At 39.1% G+C, this 22,445-nt stretch overlaps 1 protein-coding gene across 1 annotated transcript; it reads right to left on the bottom strand.

The window, feature by feature from the left end:
• Window positions 1-55: 55 nt before the first annotated feature.
• On the bottom strand, window positions 56-16,665 carry rev1 (REV1 DNA directed polymerase). The gene is made up of 22 exons (XM_053497022.1): window positions 16,379-16,665; window positions 13,768-13,834; window positions 12,708-12,840; window positions 9,002-9,170; window positions 8,459-8,704; window positions 7,652-8,349; window positions 7,210-7,317; window positions 6,956-7,072; window positions 6,568-6,694; window positions 6,358-6,486; window positions 6,106-6,260; window positions 5,872-5,991; window positions 5,565-5,785; window positions 5,215-5,387; window positions 4,883-5,115; window positions 4,620-4,792; window positions 4,306-4,518; window positions 4,094-4,184; window positions 3,804-4,012; window positions 1,594-1,744; window positions 1,368-1,470; window positions 56-1,249 (listed from the first exon to the last, which is right to left on the bottom strand). The coding sequence occupies exons 2-22, from the start codon at window positions 13,822-13,824 to the stop codon at window positions 1,138-1,140; spliced, it is 3,738 nt and encodes a 1,245-aa protein (XP_053352997.1). The 5' UTR covers window positions 13,825-13,834; window positions 16,379-16,665; the 3' UTR covers window positions 56-1,137.
• Between the last annotated feature and the right edge of the window lie 5,780 nt (window positions 16,666-22,445).

Genomic DNA, 22,445 nt, shown 5'->3' with positions numbered 1-22,445 from the left:
GTGCCAGTGATGCAAATGAACTCCAAATAAAGAAACAACTTGCATAAACTAATAAGAGATATCCAAGTTTATTAACAAATTTTAAAAAAACATACAAATGGTGTCACAGCTTCAGGTCTTCAGGCACAGGTCAGTCATTTGAGACAGATTTTGCTGACCAAATAGATTTCCAGGCCTTCCCTTATGTATACTCGTGGCAGAATAAACAAACACAACAAGTGCACTATGAGCAGAGAGTAACCTTCATCATGTAATTTTAGTGACAATTCTTTTCAAAATTCACACATCCAAATCTGCTTAATTATGAAATGATCTGGAGATGATGAAAGCTTTTATAAGCTACCCAAAATTCCATGCTGGTCTATGGACTTATCATACAGATACATGATGAAATGGTCTGAAAATCTGAAAAGGACTTTGGCAAATGATTCATTACAATTATATTATTCTTCATTCTTCTCTCTTACACAAGACAAAAAGTTGTAAACATTATATACACACATAAAAGAATATTTAGAAATATTCTCATCTACATACATTATCTACATTATATACTTACAAAATCTGGCACTTGAGAGTTACAAAATGCTATTTTTTATTTAAACTTTTTTCACCAAACCTTAGGCTTGACCTATTGTAGAGAAGAAAAAAATCCTCAGTCACCCCTTACTTTGCTACTATTTTTGCCATATATTTCTGGTGTTAGTATAGCACTCATTTTGAAAGAGATCAGAGCAACCGGGGAGGGGAAACATTCAGACAGTTCCTCTGAAGTGGCATGTTGACATCATGATTTTTTTGAGTTTTTGAAGATCATATTATGACCAGGCTAAAATTGTCATTCTGTACTCAAATATAAGTCTCAAACTGCTGCTGATGTAATATTTTAGTAATTCAATCATGTGTTGTTTGCTACAAAAATAATCTGTTGCTGTAACAATAAAATTGCTGTTGAAAATGTGTCTTTGTGTCCTTAGAGAAAGGCTTGATCCAAAGGAAGTGCAGTCATACAACAGCAACAAGGAGAAACATGGAAGCAGCCAGCAGTGTTAAACCTTGCTTGTATAATATCCTGGTAAAAGGGCAGGTTTGAGCTGTCACAGTGTCTGAAACCTTTTTTGAGGTCTGTTCCTGTTTCTATGTGATTTTAAGGGTGCTGCCATAGGTCTGTTGCACCACCACCTGCACATTGTCCAGTATAAAGTCAAAGGCCATGCTCCACACAGACTCCACTGACTGCTGCATCAATCTGACAAAGGGCAAATGAAATGAGAAGGTCTGTATATTAAGGCAAAAGTTAATATTCCACTTTCAAAACCAGGGCAAAAACAGTGGTTTATTAGGAAGCCAGAGAAAACGGGTTTTACCTTTTCATGTATTTGATAACCAGGTCAAGTTTCTCCAGGTCCTTATCCTCTACTAGCTCTGTGCAGTACTTCACCACTTGCAGAATGTCCTCTTCCATAGGCTCTATAAGGTTAAACAAACTGGGTTAACAGCAATCCCGTATCTTAGTTATTCAGTTTCGATGGTTAAACAAAACTAGTCCGATTATTAGTCAGAAACTTGAACCATACACATCCATTACGTTACCTGAAATGGTAGTAACCCACTCCCGCAACAGCACTCTGACATCGCTGAGTTCAAAAGCTCCAGCCAAGGTGGGCACAGGCCGAGGAGTGCATTTGGACAGCACTTCAGAGGCTTGATGGTTCAGAGAGGATGAAGGATGTCTATTCTCAATCTAATAACAAACATTCAGATTACCATCTTGAAAACAGTTGGATTATGTAATACATAGATACATACACAGATAAAGAGATAGATAGATAATCCATCCATATCTACACACACACACACACACACACACACACACACACACACACACACACACACACACACACACACACACACACACTACTGTTCAAAAGTTTTAGAACACTTTTTAACTCCATGGTGGTTCCTGATTTTTATTTCTTTCTACATAGTAAAGGAATGCTGCATGCGTCCAAAAAAAACAGTTAATGATGAGATGTGTCTGCTACTTATGCTCTGTAAAGACCTCATAACGCCTCTAATCTGAGGTGCTGTTAATTGCTAATTTTTCAGGCTGATAACTCTAAATGAACTTCTCGTCTGCGGCAAAGGTAGGTTTTGGTCTCGCCCTCCTGGGATGGTCTTCATGAAAGCCAGTTTCATTATGGTGCTTGACAATACTGTTCTTGCAAGAACCATCCGTGGCAGGGGGCATTTTAGCGCATTAAACACATTAAAATAATTATACAAAAACACTACGTTTTGCAACTTTTTTTACAGCTCAGGCATAATAAGCCTTTACTGACAATTTCTGTCATTTTCTCTTGCTGCTTTTTTCTTCTCATGACTCGCTGATATTTTTACCGCTCCCTTCTATTTTGCAGCCCGCAACAGAACGCTCTATCAAATCAATACACAGCTACCTGCTTGCGTCTCCTTCCGCTTTGTAAGTGACGTAAGCGCTTCTTCTTCGTCGGTGTTTAGTGGTGGCTTGCATCCAGAAGCGCACTTTATTAAGCCAGACAAATAACTGAGCAAAAACATAACGCAAGCTTTTAAATTAATTAAAAGAAGCTTCGAGGCAAAACATTTTGTCCCTGTTTCTGCAGCCTATTTGTCGTTAGGCTCAGTCTCCTGTTCTCGCGCTCTGGTTAGGCGCGCTGCGTTGTGATCGGTTCAAATAGCATACTGCGGAAAAAGTCGGGAGCCCGCAAAAAATCGTGCTGAAGGCGAGTACGAAATCACGCATATTCACATAGCAATTTCGATACGATTTTAATTTAGGTGCTAAAAATTAGACAATTCAGGTGCTGTCAATTTCTTCTGACCATCCTTGAGACGGTACTACACCTTCGTTTAAATCCAGATGTGTTTGATTATACTGATTGGAAAGCCACACATCTGTTAATATAAAACCTTACAGCTCACAATGCATGTCAGAGCAAATGGAAATCATGAGGTCAAAGAAACTGCCTGAAGAGCTCAGAGACAGAACTGTGGCAAGGCACAGATCTGGCCGACAGCTAAAATAACGAAGAAGTGGCTTCACAACAATTCTGTGACTGTTCTTGAATGGCCCAGACAGAGCCCTGACTTAAACCCAATTGAGCATCTCTGGAGAGACCTAAAAATGGCTGTCCACCAACATTTACCATCCAACCTGACAGAACTGGAGAGGATCTGCAAGGAGGAATAGCAGTGGATCCCCAAATACAGGTGTGAAAAACTTGTTGCATCTTTACCAAAAAGACTCATGGCTGTATTAGATCAAAAGGGTGCTTCTACTAAATACTGAGCAAAGGGTCTGAATACTTAGGACAATGTGATATTTCAGTTTTTCTTTTTTAATAAATCTGCAGAAATGTCAAATGGCTGCAGTATAACAAAGAGTGAAAAATTTAAAAGGGGTCTGAATACTTTCCGTACCCACTGAAAGTGCTGTAGGCAAAGCTAAAGGTGATTAAATCAAATTTGTGTGTGTGTGTGTGTGTGTGTGTGTAATATTATGATTTAATCACCTTTAGCTTTGCCTACAGCACACAATGTGGTGGCCAGTTCATGTGTAAAAATGATTTCTCCTCATGTTTCCTGAACCACTCCTTCACAATTTGACCTCACAAATTTAAGTCCAGTAAAAATAAATACGATGTGCCAAGCAGCACGAATACAGAATCATGCATACAAAAATACATTACTGCAAATTACTGGGTGTGGATTACAACACTGCTGAGAAAGTGTGAAATACAATACTTTAGTTGTAGAGTTACCTTAAAACCAGTGAGGGCTTCTTTGCTTTTTTGTGAGAGTGGGATGGTTTTGGTGGGACTTGATTTTGCAGGACTGTTTCCTGGGATGAGTTTCTTTAATGGACTAGCACCTTTCTTGGCAGGACTGGCATTTTTCCTCTTGTACCGGCGCTTTGTCCTGCCAACTGAAGTCTGCTTCAGGTGAAGGAGCGGGTTTCTCTGGTCTACTACTAACAGAATTTGGTAATTAATGTGTTGGATGTCTCTGACATTTATATAATGCATGCATTCTCTCTGCTAACTCACAATACCTTGAGCCTGGGTACTTTCTCTACGTCTGTAGGCAGAATGTAGCTCTTCCTGTAATTCCTTGGGTAGTGCTGCAAAAACTTCTGGATCAACCTGTTGGAGGAAAAGGTCACAAATAGAAATGTCCTATATACAAAACCAGCCATGCAGTATTATTCCACAATATAGTCCGGTTTAAACAGAAAAGTCCTGATTCAAGTCAATTAAAAACTACCTGGGAGAAGTCGGGAAGTTCCAATATGATGCCTGTGCTGCCCGTTTGCCCAGGCTGGTCAGGGAGGTGAAGCAACACAGAGGGTGCTACAGAAAAACTTTGCTGGGGTATGGCTGGGTGAAGTGAGGTATCTGGTACCTGCTTGTGGTTCCATGCCTGCTCTACCTGTTCTCGCAACTCTGGAGGTAAAGCATCCAGCACAGAATGATCCACCTTAAGAAAGCAAGACAGACTATTGAGAGCTCTTGTAAACATGGATGAATTGTGGATGAGCAGTGCTCTAAATTGGTCTACAACCAGAAAATGACACTCACCTGAGAGGGAGGTGGCACCTCTATGCTAAGGTTGAGGTCTGCTTGAGAGTGGCTGGGTGAGTGTGTGGTAGAATGTCCCCCTTTACTTGTTCCAGGCATCGAATCTGAAAAAGTACATGGGGTTGTGGCGGAAGAGGACATCTCTGTTTGAATGGAAGACATTTTAGACAAATCTGGAAAAAACAGAATTGATTATTTAAAGGTCAGACCCTAAAGTATTTAAAAGAAGACATATATCATAGGCATGAACACAGCACCCAGACCTGATTTTTGAGTGTCTTTGTTATGGCTGGACATATGCTGTCTATTTGTGAGCAAGTCTCTGATACTGCGAGAGCGAGATGGGGCAGTGCCTGAGTGTGAGCTCTCCAGCAGATGCACCTGCAGTCCCACTCCTCTCATGTCTGTAACATCAAGCTTCATGGCACGGAAGAGCTTAATGACCTCAGCTGCTATGAGCTGCCCACAGTCTGTGGGATGAGGTAGCAACACAGACCTGCAGAGGCAAAGCAATAATACTCAATACACCTTAAAACAATATATATTGTGTTTAAAAAAAAAAAAAAAAAAAAAAAAAAAAGATATTCTAGGCCACCTTGCCAGGTTGTCACAAATGCCATGGCCTCCGTACTTGGCAGGCTCTACAGGAGCGCCTGCTTTGCGCATCATAACTTTCAGGGTAATTCTGCGCCCTCTGAGACGTGCCCCCTGCAATCTCTTCTTTACTTCTATAGACAGGTTTGTCAGAAACGTTTCTGCCTCCTCTTCCTAAATTGAATCAATATAAAGCATCAATTTACAACATGAGTTGTTTACATAATGCGGATCGAGATGTCCAAAAGGAAATCTAGGGATGGAGTTAATAAAACTTCTAAGTTGCGTGATGTATGGCCAGCAACAATGATACGACTTTTAAAAGTGGATTGTCTCAATGGCTAAACTCACTTTTGTAAAGCGGATGTTGTAGTTCATCTCAGCAGACACAGACTTTCTTTCTTTCTCACTGCGAACAGGCCGATCATCCAGTCCTCTGCAGAAGCGGAAGAGTGTTTGTCCGGTTCGTGGCCCAAACTCCTTTTGTAACCTCACTATGGATAACTGCTGCAGGTCATCACAAGTAGTCACTCCAAGAGAGATTAGCTTACTGCTAATAGAGCGTCCCACCCCTACATACAACAAATGTTACATGATTGTGTATAAAAAAATTAAAACATGTGCGCATTGGGACTTCATATGTCCACAGTGCATTTACCAGGAAGGCTAGTGACAGGCTGGTCTCTGATGAAGTCATCCACTTCCTCCTTTCTGAGAAAATACTGGCCATTTGGTTTGGCTTTCCGGGTTGCCATCCTAGCCAAGAGGATGTTTGAGCCTAACGAGACATGAAGTGTCACTTGAATAATAATGATTAATTAAGAACTATAAATAAATCAAACATTTATAAACATTTTTATTCCCGTAAAATAAAAAAAATTAAATTGTTCACCCATGCCAATTGATGCGCAACAACCAGTCCTCTCTCTCACATCAGCACGAATGGCAGTGCCCAGCACATCAGGGGTTACCCCAAGCTCTGCCAGGAGGGATGTGGCATCCAGTAAGGCCTCATCACAACTTAGAGCCTCGATGTTATAAGTATAACTACAAATACAGAGTGTGCGTTCATTACAAACCTATTGAACAACTCAATCTTGCTATTATAAACATGTCAGTGGTTAGCTAGTTTAGAGCTGTTTACCTGGCCAGAGTCTCATACAGTGCCAGTGCCACCTCTTTGTATGCATGGAAATCATAGGGAACCGACTGCAGGTCAGGACACAGCTGCTTAGCCTGACCAAAAAACATGCCATTCCTCACACCAGCCTGCCTGTAAACACCCAGATACACCTTTATGTAATGCTATAATAAACATATGGCCTGTGCCCGATAAATGAAAACTTTAGAGTACCTGGCCTCATAGCTACATGAAGCAATCTCTGCCATAGAGAGAGTAGCCTGGTCGTGATCTACTCCGTTACAGCCAGTCTCCTCAGTCTCTAAAGAAGGGGTCAGCTCAATGTCATTACCTGTTCTTCCTAAGGGATTAGACAGCAAAACAATAATGAGAACATCCTGCAAAAGTGAGAAAAAGTGTGCCAAAAACTGATTTTAACATTGTCATTTTTTAATGAAACCTGTAAAAATGATACAACCAAAAATAAGGTAATTTTAAAGACGCTATGAAGCTGTAATCTATGTTCTCCCTGAAGAGAAAACATTAATACACCGATATGTAGTAGGGGCCATAAATTTTTCCTTTTGGTAGTCTATGCTAAAATTGCACACAAGAAAATCACCTTCTCTGTGCTGGTTCCTCTTTCTCTGATAGTACTGGAACTCCAGTTGGGGGTTGGCACCAGGGCGCTGAGCAACAAGTCCCCGCCCACGATTACTGGTCACAGCCACTGGTTTCCCTGGAGTGAGAAGAGAACATGTCAAATGTGCGCCAAATGCAAAAAGAAATGGCCCGATCAGCAGTTCCACCACATAGTTATTACATGTGCAGTATAACATGCTCTGCTGCATTTGTTGCTTTTTGTGCGGCTGTTACCTCTAAGTTCCGGTCGATGTCTAATACCCACGGATGCAAAGAAGCAGTCCATGTCCACATGCAGAATACATGACTGACATACCTGAGGAGCAGGCATGAATGAGGTACCTAGGAAGAAAATAGAAACATTTACTCAGACAGACAGGGGGAAAGAGGCAGCCAGACAGTGTCTTCTCCTCACAGACACATCATCCAACGACAAACAACAGCCTACAAGAGTAGAGCTTGTGACCAGCTGTAGCAGGACACAAAAAGGTGAGATCCCTTGGAGTAAGAACAGGTAGACTGAAATACATTTTAATTAATCTGGTCCGAACACAGACAGCAAATCACTGTAAAACTGAAAAGAATAATAGACACAAGACAGACACTGCAGCTGTTCTTGGATCACAGTAGAACTCACTAACAAATAAAACACATAATGAACAATTAATTCCATTACCTGCACTGCGGTCATTTGTAAGCTTCTTCAGCTTATCTTTGCCAGGGAACACAGCACCCCCGGCAGCCCGGCGCCTGCTCTGAAGGGTATTCACGTACTCCGAGAACTCATTTCGCCACGTAGAAATATGATGGAGTCGTGAGCGAGAGAAGAACTCTGAGATAATCCCAGTCTCTGGGCCCTGTGCTGTGTGTTTGCCTGTTAGGGTGACATTAGATGTGATATGGTGACTCCCGTTCAGCCTGACTTGGCTAATCTGATCCTGGCCAAGCAACTTTTCTGAATATACTTGCTTTTCCTGAATAGATGTAATTGTTTCCGAGGAAGGTTCTAAAAGCATAAAAGAGTCAGAGATTCGCTCATGATGAGTGGCCCTTGATGGGCTTTGTGGTAGTGAGGTGCTGGTTAAGGATGCGGTAAAATCTGATGCAAAACCACCAGGAGAAGAGCAGCTAGACGTCCCCATTTCCTCAGCTTTTGTTTGAGGGTACCTGAACTCCGCTCCTTGGTGTGTAGATTTTGAACAAGAACTATTAGCTTGTTTTAAGGCACCATTCAGAGGATGAACATAACCATTTTTTTGCAAATTGTCCTTTGATCCTTTTAGAAAGGTAGTAGAACTGTTACAAGGGTTTCCATCATGAATCCCATTAAGTTTGGGACCTTCCTCCTTAGACAAACTTATATGGGAGCCATTCCTGTAGCAAACGAAGAGAGGTCAGGAAAGGATTAAATATTCCACAAAGAATAACAATTGACAGTCTCTAAAAAGCATGCACATACACAGTACATAAAAAGCTTACTTACAGTCTGTTTACTGTCTGGCGACTGGTTGTCTCAGTAGGTTTAGATGGTGCTGACTGAATGAGAGCTGAGTTTGAGAGATTATGGAGGTTGCTTGGTTGTGGTAAGTTAAGATTAAACTGGGATGGACCTTGACCAGACCCAGCATGCTCCTGCACTTGCCGAAGTCGCACATTGGTAAAGTTTAGGCCCTTTTGCTTTGCATATAGCTGATATTGCAGATATGAGAGCTGCCGCCCTGCTTTTATGCTAAAAGTGTAATGTATGAAAACACAAGACTTTAGTGCGTACATAGGCTTAAACACCACACAAACAATAATCAAATATTGTCAGTGTACTATAACAAAATAAATGGTCTAAAAAATATTATAAATAATATGTTAAACTGACAAAAACACTGAAATGTCCTTGTGTAGATAGAAAGCAATTATACTGAGTCTCTATTCGGACTGTGAGATTTTAAATTGTTTTTAAACCCTAGGCATGTTCCTAAATGTACTTGACTATTTAAATACCCAAAAAAAAAAAAAAAAAAAAAACACATACCTGTCAGTGATCCACTCTGGACGTACTACCTTCTCCCCTCTTAGTTCCTTTATTTTACAATTAGGTAGGTTGGTCGCGATGATGTGCGTAGTTTTGGTGTGTGAATAATACATATGAAACTGTCCTCCGTGTAGCATCATTAGTCTGCGCAATTCATCTGCACTGGGTTCTGCACAAAAGAAAAATGCAAATGTTTTCACAGGGAAATATGCATAGTGCACATGTGTTCCTTGCCTTTCTAACTGCATAAATTCTCTGGTACGCTTTCATGCAGGTTTTTAATTAAGCTGACATCCCCCCCCCCAGAAAATTCCAGACAGAGACAATCAGACACACGTTGTCAGTTATCTAGTATGGATCACTGCTTAACATTTTTTTAACACCTGCTAAATATAACTATATATATATATATATATTATTTAAATCAGGTTTGTTTCTCTTCTGCTGGTACATAAGTAAAGAAAGCACAATGTGTCCTCGATGGATTTATTCCTAAAATTCCAACGATATACTATAGCCAAATTTTTTTTAAACATGGGTCAAAATTAATAATAATTAAAAAAAATGAAACAATGATTTGCTCTTTTTGTACAGTATACTGATTAAAATTTAAAGAAAACTTCATGCATAGTACGTTGACGAGACTCTTAGCCACAGTAAAATTGTACATAGTGGTGCAAACGTTTTAAAGTAGGTCATAAGGCCGTGAATGACTATCCTGGCCGAGGTGTCTTGGAGCACACTGCAATCATTCCCGTGGACATTCAGTAAGTGGAATGCCTCCAGCATCCTTGAAAATCTACGAAAAACTTATCACCTGTAACTGTACAAATGTCTTTCTAGAATGTCACTTACACTGTACCTTCCTGACCTCTCTCTTCAAGCCAGTTAAACATGTTTGGACCATTAAAGAAGTAATAAATAAATAATTAAAAAGTTCTGATGTTTCAGTTGCACAACATGATTTTTTTAAGCCATATATTAAAGTCCATGAAAAAGCAGTTTGCAGATTGTATGAGGTGTGGAGGTTATGAGAGAAATCAGGAGTGTCACACGATTTGATAAAATTTACATTGCGATTTTGACAAATATTGCAATTTTAACTACAAAAGTTAACTATTAAGATAGACAGACAGAAAAACTTTATTAATCCCAAAAGGAAATTGTATCGTTATAGCAGCCAATTCACATATACAACAAGGAAGCAACATGCAAGAATTGCAGTGATGAAAACGTAGTTAAAAAAATATTTTACAATTTAGTATTTAAACATACATGTATAGACTAAAAGCAAATAATAGCACTAAAATTAGTTGCATAAAGCTGGTGTAAAATTTCCCAGTCTTATCTGTTTTAGTTTCTGAAATTGCTCTTTTACAACAAAGCCACTATGCCAAACTTCGCTACGCAACATGTGATTTTCTATTCTCTTTAATGTTTTCTTCTTGCCATGATTCAAGTACATGATTATATTAATTGTTTATATTAATATTCAAAGAGCAAATCTGCCTTTCCTGGTCACCCAAACCACACACCACCACTAGTTTAAAACAATGCCCTGGTGAATGAGGCTTTTGATTGGAAAGTTTTAGCATGAGTCTCAGAGTCCATAGGGTCATGTTCATTAAACGTCATGTAAAACTGCACATGACTATGCATGTTACTGACTATACATACATTAACTGTAACAAATGACACCCTTTTGCAATTAGATAATTGTACAGGTTCATATTTTGATTTCTATGCAAGTACTATTGAGAAGTCTAGAAATCATAAATTAATTTATCCAAAAGATATTGTTTTCCAGAGCTTTACATTAACTATGTGGAGGGCAATTAATAATTCATAAAAAATAAATTTATAATTTTATATAATATATATATATATATAATATATATATAATATATATAATATAATAATAATAATAATAATAATATATATAATATATATATATAATAATAATAATATATATGTATATATATAAATAATATATTTTTTATTATATATATATATATATATATATATATATATATATATATATGTTTTATATAATAAAAAATTCTGTTTTTGATATTCAAGAACCAGTTTAGTAAAAATGTGAAGAAAATTTGTGATGAATTGTCAGTTATGTTTTGAGAACGCCAACAACAAGTGAAAAAAAATTTAAAAAAATGGGGCACCACAATGATGTTACCAAGAACAGGATTTCTCTCCAGATTTGACAAAAGGACGAAAGGGAACCCTGCTTCCCAAAGACCCATGGTTAAATTAAAAGAGCTACAGGAATATCTGGCAAGTATTAGTCACACCCAGCATATGACAATCTCTCATTCTCTGGTGCTCTAGTTAAGGCAGGGAGATTCATGGACAGCTCCAAATACCAATCTATTTTTGGACATAAAACTTGCAGGCCTCTGGTAAACAGCTAAAGATGGAGTAAAATTTCAACTTCCAACATAGCAACTACACAAAGCACAAATCCAAGTCAACAAATTAATGTTTTCATAGGATGGGTATCAACAGTTTGTGAATGACCTTGACAAAAGCCTGTATACTGACTTGAAGTGGGCTGTGCATAGATCCCCTCGCATCAATAAATATAGAGCAAGAAAAAGTGAAAAAACTTATCCAAAAAGACTGTGTGGTGTATCACAGGGAAAATGAGCTTTAACAAAGTATTAAGGTAAACATCGTGATCACTTGTGCAACCAGTGTTAAAAACGTATTTGTTTTTTCCTTGATTTGTGTTGCTTGCTTATATTACAATAAAGCTGAAAAAAAAATCTGATACAATTTAGCTAGGTTACATGTTTTGATCATAAACCTGATCTTATGATATACATCAGCCATAACATTAAGCTAAGCTAAACGACATTCTGTCGTTACAGTTGCACTTGTAGAGGGATGGGATATATTGGGCAGCTAGTGAACATTTTGTCCCCAAACTTAACGTGCTGGCAGCAAAAAATAAATAAATAAAAGGTTAAAGTAAGCATTTAAGCAGCTTTGACAAGTGTAAATTTGTAATGGCTCAACAACTTGGTCATCTTTTCATTTTACCACTGCACCACTCGAAGGCCTCATGGCTTTGCTTTTATTCTGACATGCGCTTTTCATGCGGACACCTTATATATACAGGCAGGTGCCTTTCCTAATTATGCCAAGTGAATTCAATTAAGGATGGTCTCCAGTGAAGTTGTAGGAACGTCTCATGGCACCGGAGCTCAAGTGCAAGTGTCGTGTTGTTGGCACTGTATATGCCTGTGTGTAGGCCGACATTATTAAAGATGGGTAAGTACAATCAGGTTTTTGCGGGATAAGTTCCTGAGCAGTGTCCACAAGACTGTACTGAGGACCCTGGAGGATCTGGATGGACAGTGTATTGAGAACTGTTCTCAGATTCCTTCCCATCTTATTAAACATTATATAACAAGACCCTGTGCTGTATTTTGGCAAAGGTGAGGTTGTACAATGTAGTTCAGTACAGTTGTTGTACAGTTCAGTAGTGAGATTACTTATAAAAACTTTGAAAAAAAACCCCGGTAATTAAATGTTTAATGTAAACATTATTTACTTTTTTAATATAATTAAAACATTTTAATGATATTATTTTTTTGGTTTTAGATATGCCATTTTAAAAATTCTTTACCCATCTTTACAAAAGGTGATAACTGAAATTCAGAAAGTAAACAGTGTTTTCTCTGACCTGTGTATCCATTAACATAGATAGCCACTCCGCTGAAGATGCTGGATGAGGTCCCCTGTTTTTCCTTCTCCCTGGGAGCATCCTTCATAAATTGCTCGTCCAGCTTACTGGCCTTAGCAGCCATGTAGCCCCCCTGAACACAAACACACATGTATTCACTGAATAGTACCACCTGATACAAAAGCACTTGCAACTACAAATTAACCCACACCTCTCCATGTTTAAGGGGAGAAACATTTAAGCCACAGCTCCTGAAATGATCTGGCTGAATCAGACAGAAATGCACACAATGAACAAACTGGGCAGTGTCTGGCTGACGAGCGTCTGATTACGCCTCACACATTCAACGCGCTTGGAAGCACGAACCCGCTGGCACGGCGGCTCCATGTTGCCATGGTAACGGTAAGAACTCAGGGATTCGGGAGTTTAATCTGAACCAATAAACAGACAAAAGAAGGAAAAGCCCAACATATAGAGGAAACCTGTATCACCATGCCATAAGATGCCATGTGAACATTTTTAACAATGCAATCATTTGTAGGCTCGAAGCATCTTAGGACAAGTGCAGTCTCAATATGGCCCTACAATGGATGTATGGTAACGATACCCTCTTCCTATTAGTAGCATACATTTTCTTAATTTTTTAAGTCCATTTTATAATACAAGATCCATTTTAAATGCAGATCATTTTTATTCTAAATGTTATATGTTATAAATATGTATACAGACAACAGCGACAAAACTTTGGGAGACTTTAAAATAAAGAATGCCAAATAAATAAATCTGGGTACTGCTTCAGGCACTGGTACCCAACCTGGCTTCATGCTGGTTTTAATCCATCGAATTAAAATTGATGCATGTCCAGGGTTTAAAATAGACTTGAAAAGATTGGAAATGTCAGTGTGCATTTTTGTTGTGCAGCCTGTAGAATATTTTTCTACTTTAATCTATGTGACAAAAAAATATTTAAGCAGCCTATGTAAAAGTCATTTTTATTAGTTTAAATATGCAAATCAATGTCAACAACCAGCATGTCCTTTTTGACAATCTGGTATCTTACAATTCCTCCCCAACCATCATCTTCACTGGCTTTGTTCCTCCAACCATCTCGACTCATACTGAGGGACCTGACAAGAGAAGAGAAGGTAGGGCGTTAGGAGGTAAAGCAACATTAACACAAAGAAGCCAAAGACCGTTTGGACACACCTTTTTTCACAATAAAGCATATTACTTTTATTACAACATATTGTCTTGGACAAGTTCCTGCTAAAACAAAATGACTTAAAATACTATTAATAGCAGAGATGTGCTCAGTTAGTACATTAATTTTTTTTTAAATAAATAATCTAAAACACACCATGCACAATAAAAAAGTATAAATTGTGATTTTTTTTTCTAATGGTAAAACAAAATTCCCTGTAAATTTCAGGTTTAATGAATTCATTCAGTTTCATCTTACTAAAATTTATACTTCTCAAAACTGTTTTTACATTCACACAGAAAGAAATAAACAACATTCTTTCAGTTTATTTTCTTATGAATGCCTCTACATTAAGATTGTTCCATCTGGTAGTTTCATGGGGGGGTGTTTACACACTGATCCCTGAAGCTCATTAACACAGACGCAGGATGAGAAAATGCCAGAATGGAAATCTCTTCATTTCTCAACTTCCATTATTTCATATACTTGACTGAAAATATGCGCGCACACAAACTGATTCTCGACAGAAAGCCCCATTGACAATGCTGAACACATGAAAGAGACAATATACCGCTCACGAGAATCACTTATGAAAATATATCCCCTCTCTTCAGTGATATAGTACATCCCACCCTGACAAAGAGTCTGCCTTTCCATCAATCTGCTCTCTCCCACCAACACACTCTTTGTGCTTTCGCTCGAGATAAAGCAATAAGGCAGGTGGAAACAATTTATAAAGTGCTGGTCAAAGATGGTCATCCGTCAAGAGTTTCTGACTGACCAATTTGCATTGCTAATAACCTGAATAAAGCATCCAGAAGGCAGAGATCAGACACACTCGACCTTAAAAGAGCAGTTTGTAATTTTAAGAGCTTCAAGCTACCTACATGGTGAATGTGAATTGCAGTGAAACCCCTGCCACTTTCACCCTCTCACTTAAATGACTCCACTCCCTCCGTTTTTGCTGTGTATGTTTCATGAGCCTTTTAGGAACAAAGGCTGGGATAGAGCTAGACGCTTAACTAGTAAAGCTTAAATAGGACCATAAACAGAACATAAAATACATCATGGCAAAATAGTGAATTTCAATTGTTATAATAATTCTTTAAACTTATGTAATCATTTGACAAATTACAAATTGCAACCTGCACATTGAACCCTCCAGAATGTAACATAAACAGAACAAAAGACGGATGATCATGATCTAGACTTCTGAGTGCTCCATGTTTAATGCATTTCATCAGGTGTAAACAGGCCTCTGTGTCTATAATCGTTAAAAGTGAAAGTTGACCTGGCATGACTAGACCTGTGCGTGTAAAAAGACATGCAAGAAGTAAACAGATACCCACAGTTTTATGTTAAATTGTATGCACCAAAATTTCTTACATTTTTAAAGGAAGTAACGTTGAGCTAGTAATAGATTAATAATATTTTGTTGACTATTTTAGCAGCTTTAAAAGAAGCAGCCATTCTGCTAGGCATACCATAAGAAGATTTTTCCTTAACAGATTTTTGAACAGCACAGAAGGCCCAGGTCATGACACTCTTGACATTTTATTTTTAATAATTATGTTAATGGTAGAAAGGAAGATTTTTTTTTTGTAAGATTAGTTATTTGTCACCAGGACAGACCGCACTCAGACTGAAAACATTAAAAGCATGACTTCATTATTAAATCGAAACAGAAGGAAACAAATAGTAGTCATTATAATGGCAAGACATTTTTGGTACATAGCTTTCATCTTAAAACTTCTTGTTTGTCTGTTTGATTAATGCAAAATAAACTTGCAGCTCCTTGTTAACATACAAACAAACATGCTTTTAGGAAATATCTTATGCTTATAAATCAGTGTGTTGATCTGGACTTCTCTGCAGCACACACATGCTGCTTAACACTGCCACATACACATTGGGTCACTGAGGTCATCCAAGTTCACTCTCAAACAATATGCCAGCTAGCCCCATGATTTAGGGGCACTTTTTACTATCACGCCCAGCAGGACAGACATAAATAATAAACTACAATGGTTCTACGCCTGATATGAGGTGGAGTGGTACAGGTCTGGTCATGTTATCGTGTACGCTTCCTGCAACATGCTGGACAACTCAGAAACTCGGATCAATTTCCCGAATCCAAGCCTGACACTAGGGTTAATAAGGCAAACTAGCAAGAAATTGAGTTAGCAGGTGAAATAAGACGCAGAGCAGGCAGCACCGAGGCCGGGTAGGTTAGCCTGGTCACAGTGCCCTGGCACTAACTAAGCTCCAATCAAGCACTGCAGTAAACACGACTTACATGCGTACAAGGAGAACAAAAAGCCCGGTTAAATCAACCTGGGATGATTTGCTCCCTAAAACCCTGACACATGCAGAGAAACAAAGTACGAGTGCATTTTGTTTGGTGCTCTACACTGGGTTAGCTGGTTTTGTCCTGCTCTGAAGCCATTTAAAAGAGAAAATGACTGCTCACCTATTTTTTACTAATGTTAATCTGTCCAAGCCAACGCGCCGTTGTTTCCCCAAGATACAGAGCGTCGTCCACTTAATCTTTTCTACGAGTGTTTCGAAAGACCACCAAAGGAACAATCGTGCAAACGGCGTCTTTCGGTATTGCAGACATGCTCCCGTGGCTCCAGAATGATCCCTCTCCCTGTTCCGTCCCCTCCTCTCTCCATTGCCAGTCGCCCGTCCGCCGTTTTACTGCTAGCTCTTCTCCGAGTTTGTCACCACCCGAGCTGCGTCTCCTGCCCGCTACACACCGCGCATGCGCACCTTTTTCACGCATGCGTCTCTATCTTCCAGGGCTGATCTTTACTGCGCAGGCGTATTGGCATTTTTTTTAACGCCTTCTAGTGTTACGATAAGAGTGTGCAGTGTTCCAAATGCAGGAGTGCAAAAAAGAGGACTGCATGAACAAAGTTACCGAGGTGTGTTTAAAAGCAGCATGTAATTACTATTATTATTATTGCAGAATTTGTTCACAAAGCTTCTTAGAATCCTCTCAGAGAGCTCATATCTTAGCTTAAAAACTCCTAGACTAAAAGTGATTTAGGAAACTTCTCAGAGCAACTCTGAGTAAGGAAAGTACAAAAAACTTTTTCTTACTGAGGAGGTGTGGTTGACCCTGTTGCCAGGGAAGATGCAGCAATTCAAGGACTGTGATTGTTCGATAAAAAAAAATAACCTGTAAAAGTTTTGAAATGCGCTCTTTGTGAAAATAGAAAACATGATAATAGTCAATAAAATCTTAATGTTTGTATATGACAAAATTGTATAATCATGACTATAGGCTACTTTATGCAAAGTTTCTGTTACAGATTAAATATCTTAAAAGATATCAAACAGACATGTTGAAAATGTGTCTACTTTTAAAGCAACCAATTTCCACACAGTAGTTACTATATTTAAGTTCTTACATTTTATTTACCATACTAATTTTATTACTTGTAATTCATTTTAGATTAATGGGAGCAAAATGGCTGACCTTTTTTTTTTTTTTTTTTTTTTACCAATTTACATGATTGCAGGACAGTCTATTTAAATTGCACTTTTGGATGGTATGTAGGCAACAATCCAAGAGATGGAAGGAAGTAAAAAAAAAACAAAAAAAAAAAAAACAAGAAAACCAAATTGGACAGATGAGCAGTGTTTACTTTTAGCTTTATGTTCAGTGTATGGAGAATATTTCTTCTTTCCGCCATTTTGTTCTCTGCTATAGAAACTCTTAAGCCTCTTAAAAGTCTTCCTCTTAACAATTTTTACCTTAGGAGCTGTTTTTAGAGCAAAGCTGTTTCATGAATAATTTTTATCTTTACTAAGATTTAGTCCAAAATTCAAGGAAAATATTCTAAGAAAATGGCATAATTATAAAAAATGTTCTTGAATTTTATCACTAGGAGCAACTTTTAGGCCTAAGAAGCTTTGTGAATACAGGCCCTGGCCTCGCCACAAGATAAAGCGGTAAAGTCTATAAGTGAGTGAGTGGGTGTATAGTAGGGTTATTCTACAGAAAAGGTAGAATTTGGGTAATAAACATCTCATTAAATGTATTTTTTATTTCACATCTTAAACTTCTTAAATACCAATAACTGTGCCTGTGACAGTGACGGCTCCCTTCCAGATGCGCTGAATAACTTCTATGCTCGGTTTGACAGGCAGAACGACGTGGCGGCGAGAAAGACCACCCCTTCTCCGAACGACCAGGTGCTGTGTCTCACTACAGCTGAGGTGAGGAAAACTCTACGCAGAGTCAACCCACGTAAAGCTGCTGGACCAGACAACATCCCAGGCAGAGTGCTCAGAGAATGTGCTGAACAGCTGGCAGATGTTCTCACTAATATCTTTAACATCTCTCTGAGCAGCGCCGTCGTTCCCACGTGCTTCAAGGCCACCACCATCGTCCCCGTGCCCAAGAAGTCTACTGTGTCCTGTCTCAATGACTACCGTCCCGTTGCACTCACACCCACCATCATGAAGTGCTTTGAGCGGCTCGTCATGAGACACATCAAGACCCTGCTGCCCTCCTCACTGGACCCACTGCAGTTTGCGTATCGTCCTAACCGCTCAACGGACGATGCCATCTCCACTACACTACATCTTGCCCTCACACACTTGGACAAGAAAGACACATATGTTCGAATGCTGTACATAGATTTCAGCTCAGCATTCAACACTATCATCCCCCAACAACTGATTGGGAAGCTGAACCTGTTGGGCCTGAACACCTCCCTCTGCAACTGGATCCTGGACTTTCTGACCGGTAGGCCTCAGTCAGCACCTCCAGCACCACCACACTGAGCACTGGGGCCCCACAAGGCTACGTGCTCAGTCCCCTGCTGTTCACACTGCTGACTCACGACTGTGTAGCAACACACAGTTCGAACCACATCATTAAGTTCGCTGATGACACGACCGTGGTGGGTCTCATTAGCAAGAACGACGAGTCAGCGTACAGAGAGGAAGTGCAAAGGCGAACGGACTGGTGTAAAGACAACAACCTGTCTCTAAATGTTGACAAGACAAAGGAGATGGTTGTTGACTTTAGGAGGACACGAGGCGACCATTCCGTCGAAAACATCAAATTCCTGGGTGTCCACCTAGAGAAGGACCTCAGCTGGTCCCTCAACACCAGCTCCCTACACAAGAAAGCCCAACAGCGTCTCTTCTTTCTGAGAAGACTGAGAAAAGCCCAGCTTCCACCACCGATCCTGACCACCTTCTATAGAGGAACTATCGAGAGCATTCTGAGCGGCTGCATCACTGTCTGGTTTGGGAATTGTGCCATATCGGATCGCAAAACCCTACAGCGGATAGTGAGGACAGCGGAGAAGATCATCGGGGTCTCTTTCCCCTCTATTGAAGACATCTACACCACACGCTGCATCCGCAAAGCCACCAGCATTGTGGCTGATCGGACACACCCCTCTCACACACACTTCACACTCCTGCCATCTGGAAAAAGGTACCGAAGCATTCGGGCACACACATCCAGACTGTGCAACAGCTTTTTTCCACAAGCCATCCGTCTCCTCAACAAAAAGGGACTGGACTGATAAACACACACACACACACACACACACACACACACACACAGACACACTAACACAAACATTATCACACAGCTTAACTCAACTACCTCAAAATATTGGGACTGGACTGACTAATCAACACAAGTGCAGACACACTGACCTACACCACCAAATTATCGTACACACCAACCTGTAAATGCTTCACTGTTTATCTTTTGCACAATGATCATTACTGGACTAATTTTTGCACTAATTCCTCAATTCTTGCTGCTGTTTTTAAAGAATGTTTACGTTTACCCACTACCTCAACACCATATTTTATGTTCTGTTATGTCGTGGTTGCGCACTGTCACTTTGTTGTTGCTCTTGTTTGCACATTTGCACGTGCACTTTATGTTGTCTGTTAAAATAGTTATACTTAGCTAGTTAGTTTTTGTTAATTTATGTTGTAATTTATGTTAGGTCTCCCTGTCCTGTCTCTGCTAGCCAGTTAACTAGGCCTCTTGGTTAGCTAGTTTAGTGTCTCTGTTAATTTATGTTGTAAATTTATGTTGCATGTAGCACCTTGGTCCTGGAGGAACGTTGTTTCGTTTCACTGTGTACTAACTGTATATGGTTGTAATGACAATAAAGCCTACTTGAACTTGAACTTGAATAACTTTTACACTTTCTGAGTTTACAAAAAGTAAAGCTTAATGCATTTTTTATTTATTTGATAACTCTATTTCAGTATTTCTTCTCTTCCTGGGGGGGGGGTATACCAGTAAGCTTGGTTAACTTACTATTTGGTAAATCATAACCTCTGGGTTGATTTACCCTAAACCCGCATACCATGAGTATGCTGGTTCCAAAACACCTGAGTAGAGTAAGTTTAATCAACCTCCTTCCGGTTACCCAAAGTTAATGCGTGTGCACGGTGCATTCATAAAGACATTTTCAATGGATCGCCGATTTCACGTGTCAAAATAGAAATCCAAAGTAAAAAAGAGAGAGCGGCATACTTCACAGAGGTTTTAATGTACACGTATGCAGAATTTAAGCCAAAAACAATGAAAAAAAGGAATACGGCTGCACCGGCTTGGCAAAAAATACGGACAGAGTAAATGCGTGAGTGTATTAAATTGCAAATTTGACATTGCCTCCCCTTTTATTACAATGCAAAATAAACACCCCTTCCGCATCCTTTTGACTGTTAAATGAAAGCATTTTAAAGCATTTACTTTTCCTGACATTCATTTCTTTAGGTTAAAATACCAATGTATATTGACTAGGAGATTATGTTTTCTTATTTAATAAGGTGTAATCCGTCTGGAGCCAGAAGCCAAGTGAAAATGGAACTCAAAAACTTTCTGCAAAAAGGTAATATTTGATTACATGATCACTAAATTATTTATAAAACATGGTTTAGTATATTCTCTCTGCCATGTAGCTAATAGAAAGAAGGCTGAAGCCCGTCTAACTGGCGGGGGCCCACCACCACCTCCCTTCACCCCATCTGAGGAGCTGGCTCTGTCCCTTAATAAAGTGACAGTGACACTAACAAGGGGTAAAATGTAAGTTTCTCTGTCAATTATAGGCTTTTAAACATGCTTCATGTTTTTATGCAGGCTTACTTTATTTAACTGTATATGATGTATAGGCTACTGTGATCTTAGTTGTATTACTTTGACATACTTTGCTCTTTCCTCTTATAGTGGCAATGTGGTAAATCACAACACAAGCCACTATGATGTCAAATGCTCTCTCTGGACTGACCTGGAGCCCACGCAGACACTGAAACCTAGACTTGAAGATCCCTATGGTCATCTCCACCTTGACCCGTGTTCGGCTGTGAGCCAGGTTAAAGTGTGTCTGTGGTCCAGGATCAGATTCAGGGTAGGGTGTCATTAAATAGGAAAGACAAGGGTATCCTCTGTCCCCCAGCAAGTAACCATTGTACTGTCCTGTAATGATTCAAGTGTACAATACAAATATAGTAAAAAAAAGGGGGAAAAAAACATTGTATTAAGCAAAACATACCCTGTTGAAATGTCTGGCATAATGATGACTCGTGGAAAATTCTGGCATCATCCACAGATCCTGGCCATTTTGCCTTAACATTAGTAATGATGTGAGTTGTGAGTTATATTACCTATAGTTAGTGAAAAAAAGTTATAAGTTAAATGATTTTAAAAAGGCAAAAATTAAGGACACAAAATCAAGTTGTTACCTGAGAACGTACATTGATACTATGAAATGATTTCCTATTAACATAGTCTCCCTCATTTATTAAAGGAGCTTTAATAGAAATGTGGGTGCCATCAATGCATCCAATTACATTTGGAAACCCTGAAATAGAAAGTCATATATGTAAGTATCAAGTATGTGTGTGCGCAGGATGAATACATGTATAGATATAAATAGTATGACTACATAATAAATATGCGTCATTTACTACAAAGGACAAACCTGCCACTCTGTGGAATTCCTCTTTAATGACACACAGAGGTTTATGGCCAGGGAACTGTACACACATTTGGAAGAAGTGTTTAAGGACCAGACACACAGCCTTTCCCACATGCTCTGCATCGCCCACATTGTACAAAAAAATGCTCTGACGCAAAACAAACAAAAAAAAACACACGGTTTGTGACATTTGTAAAATGCGGTTTCAAGAGATGTGTTAAGTAAATTAACGATTCCCTTGAAAACAGATAACACTCTTTCAAATAATCATTATGAAATGAAAAGACATCAATACGCGGTCTTATAACTGTCTCCCGTATAATCGTATAATTTGTGCCTCCATGTCCACAGGATCTTCATCAAAAGGGCAAGCCATGCTCAATAATCTGGAACAAACTTTAATAATTTTTAATAAATATTGAACATTAAATTAAGACTATGTATGTATGTACATGTAGGTAATGTAAACACTTACAAATGATGCGTCTGCGTTAATTTAAATTATTTTGGCATCAGCGAAACAGCAAAGTGCCGGCACTTACCCATCATTTTTGTAGAATGACC

Source organism: Clarias gariepinus, chromosome 5 (genome assembly GCF_024256425.1).
Source record: "Clarias gariepinus isolate MV-2021 ecotype Netherlands chromosome 5, CGAR_prim_01v2, whole genome shotgun sequence".
NCBI classification, from domain to species: Eukaryota; Metazoa; Chordata; class Actinopteri; order Siluriformes; family Clariidae; genus Clarias; species Clarias gariepinus.
This window is presented reverse-complemented; position numbering and strand designations above follow the sequence as displayed.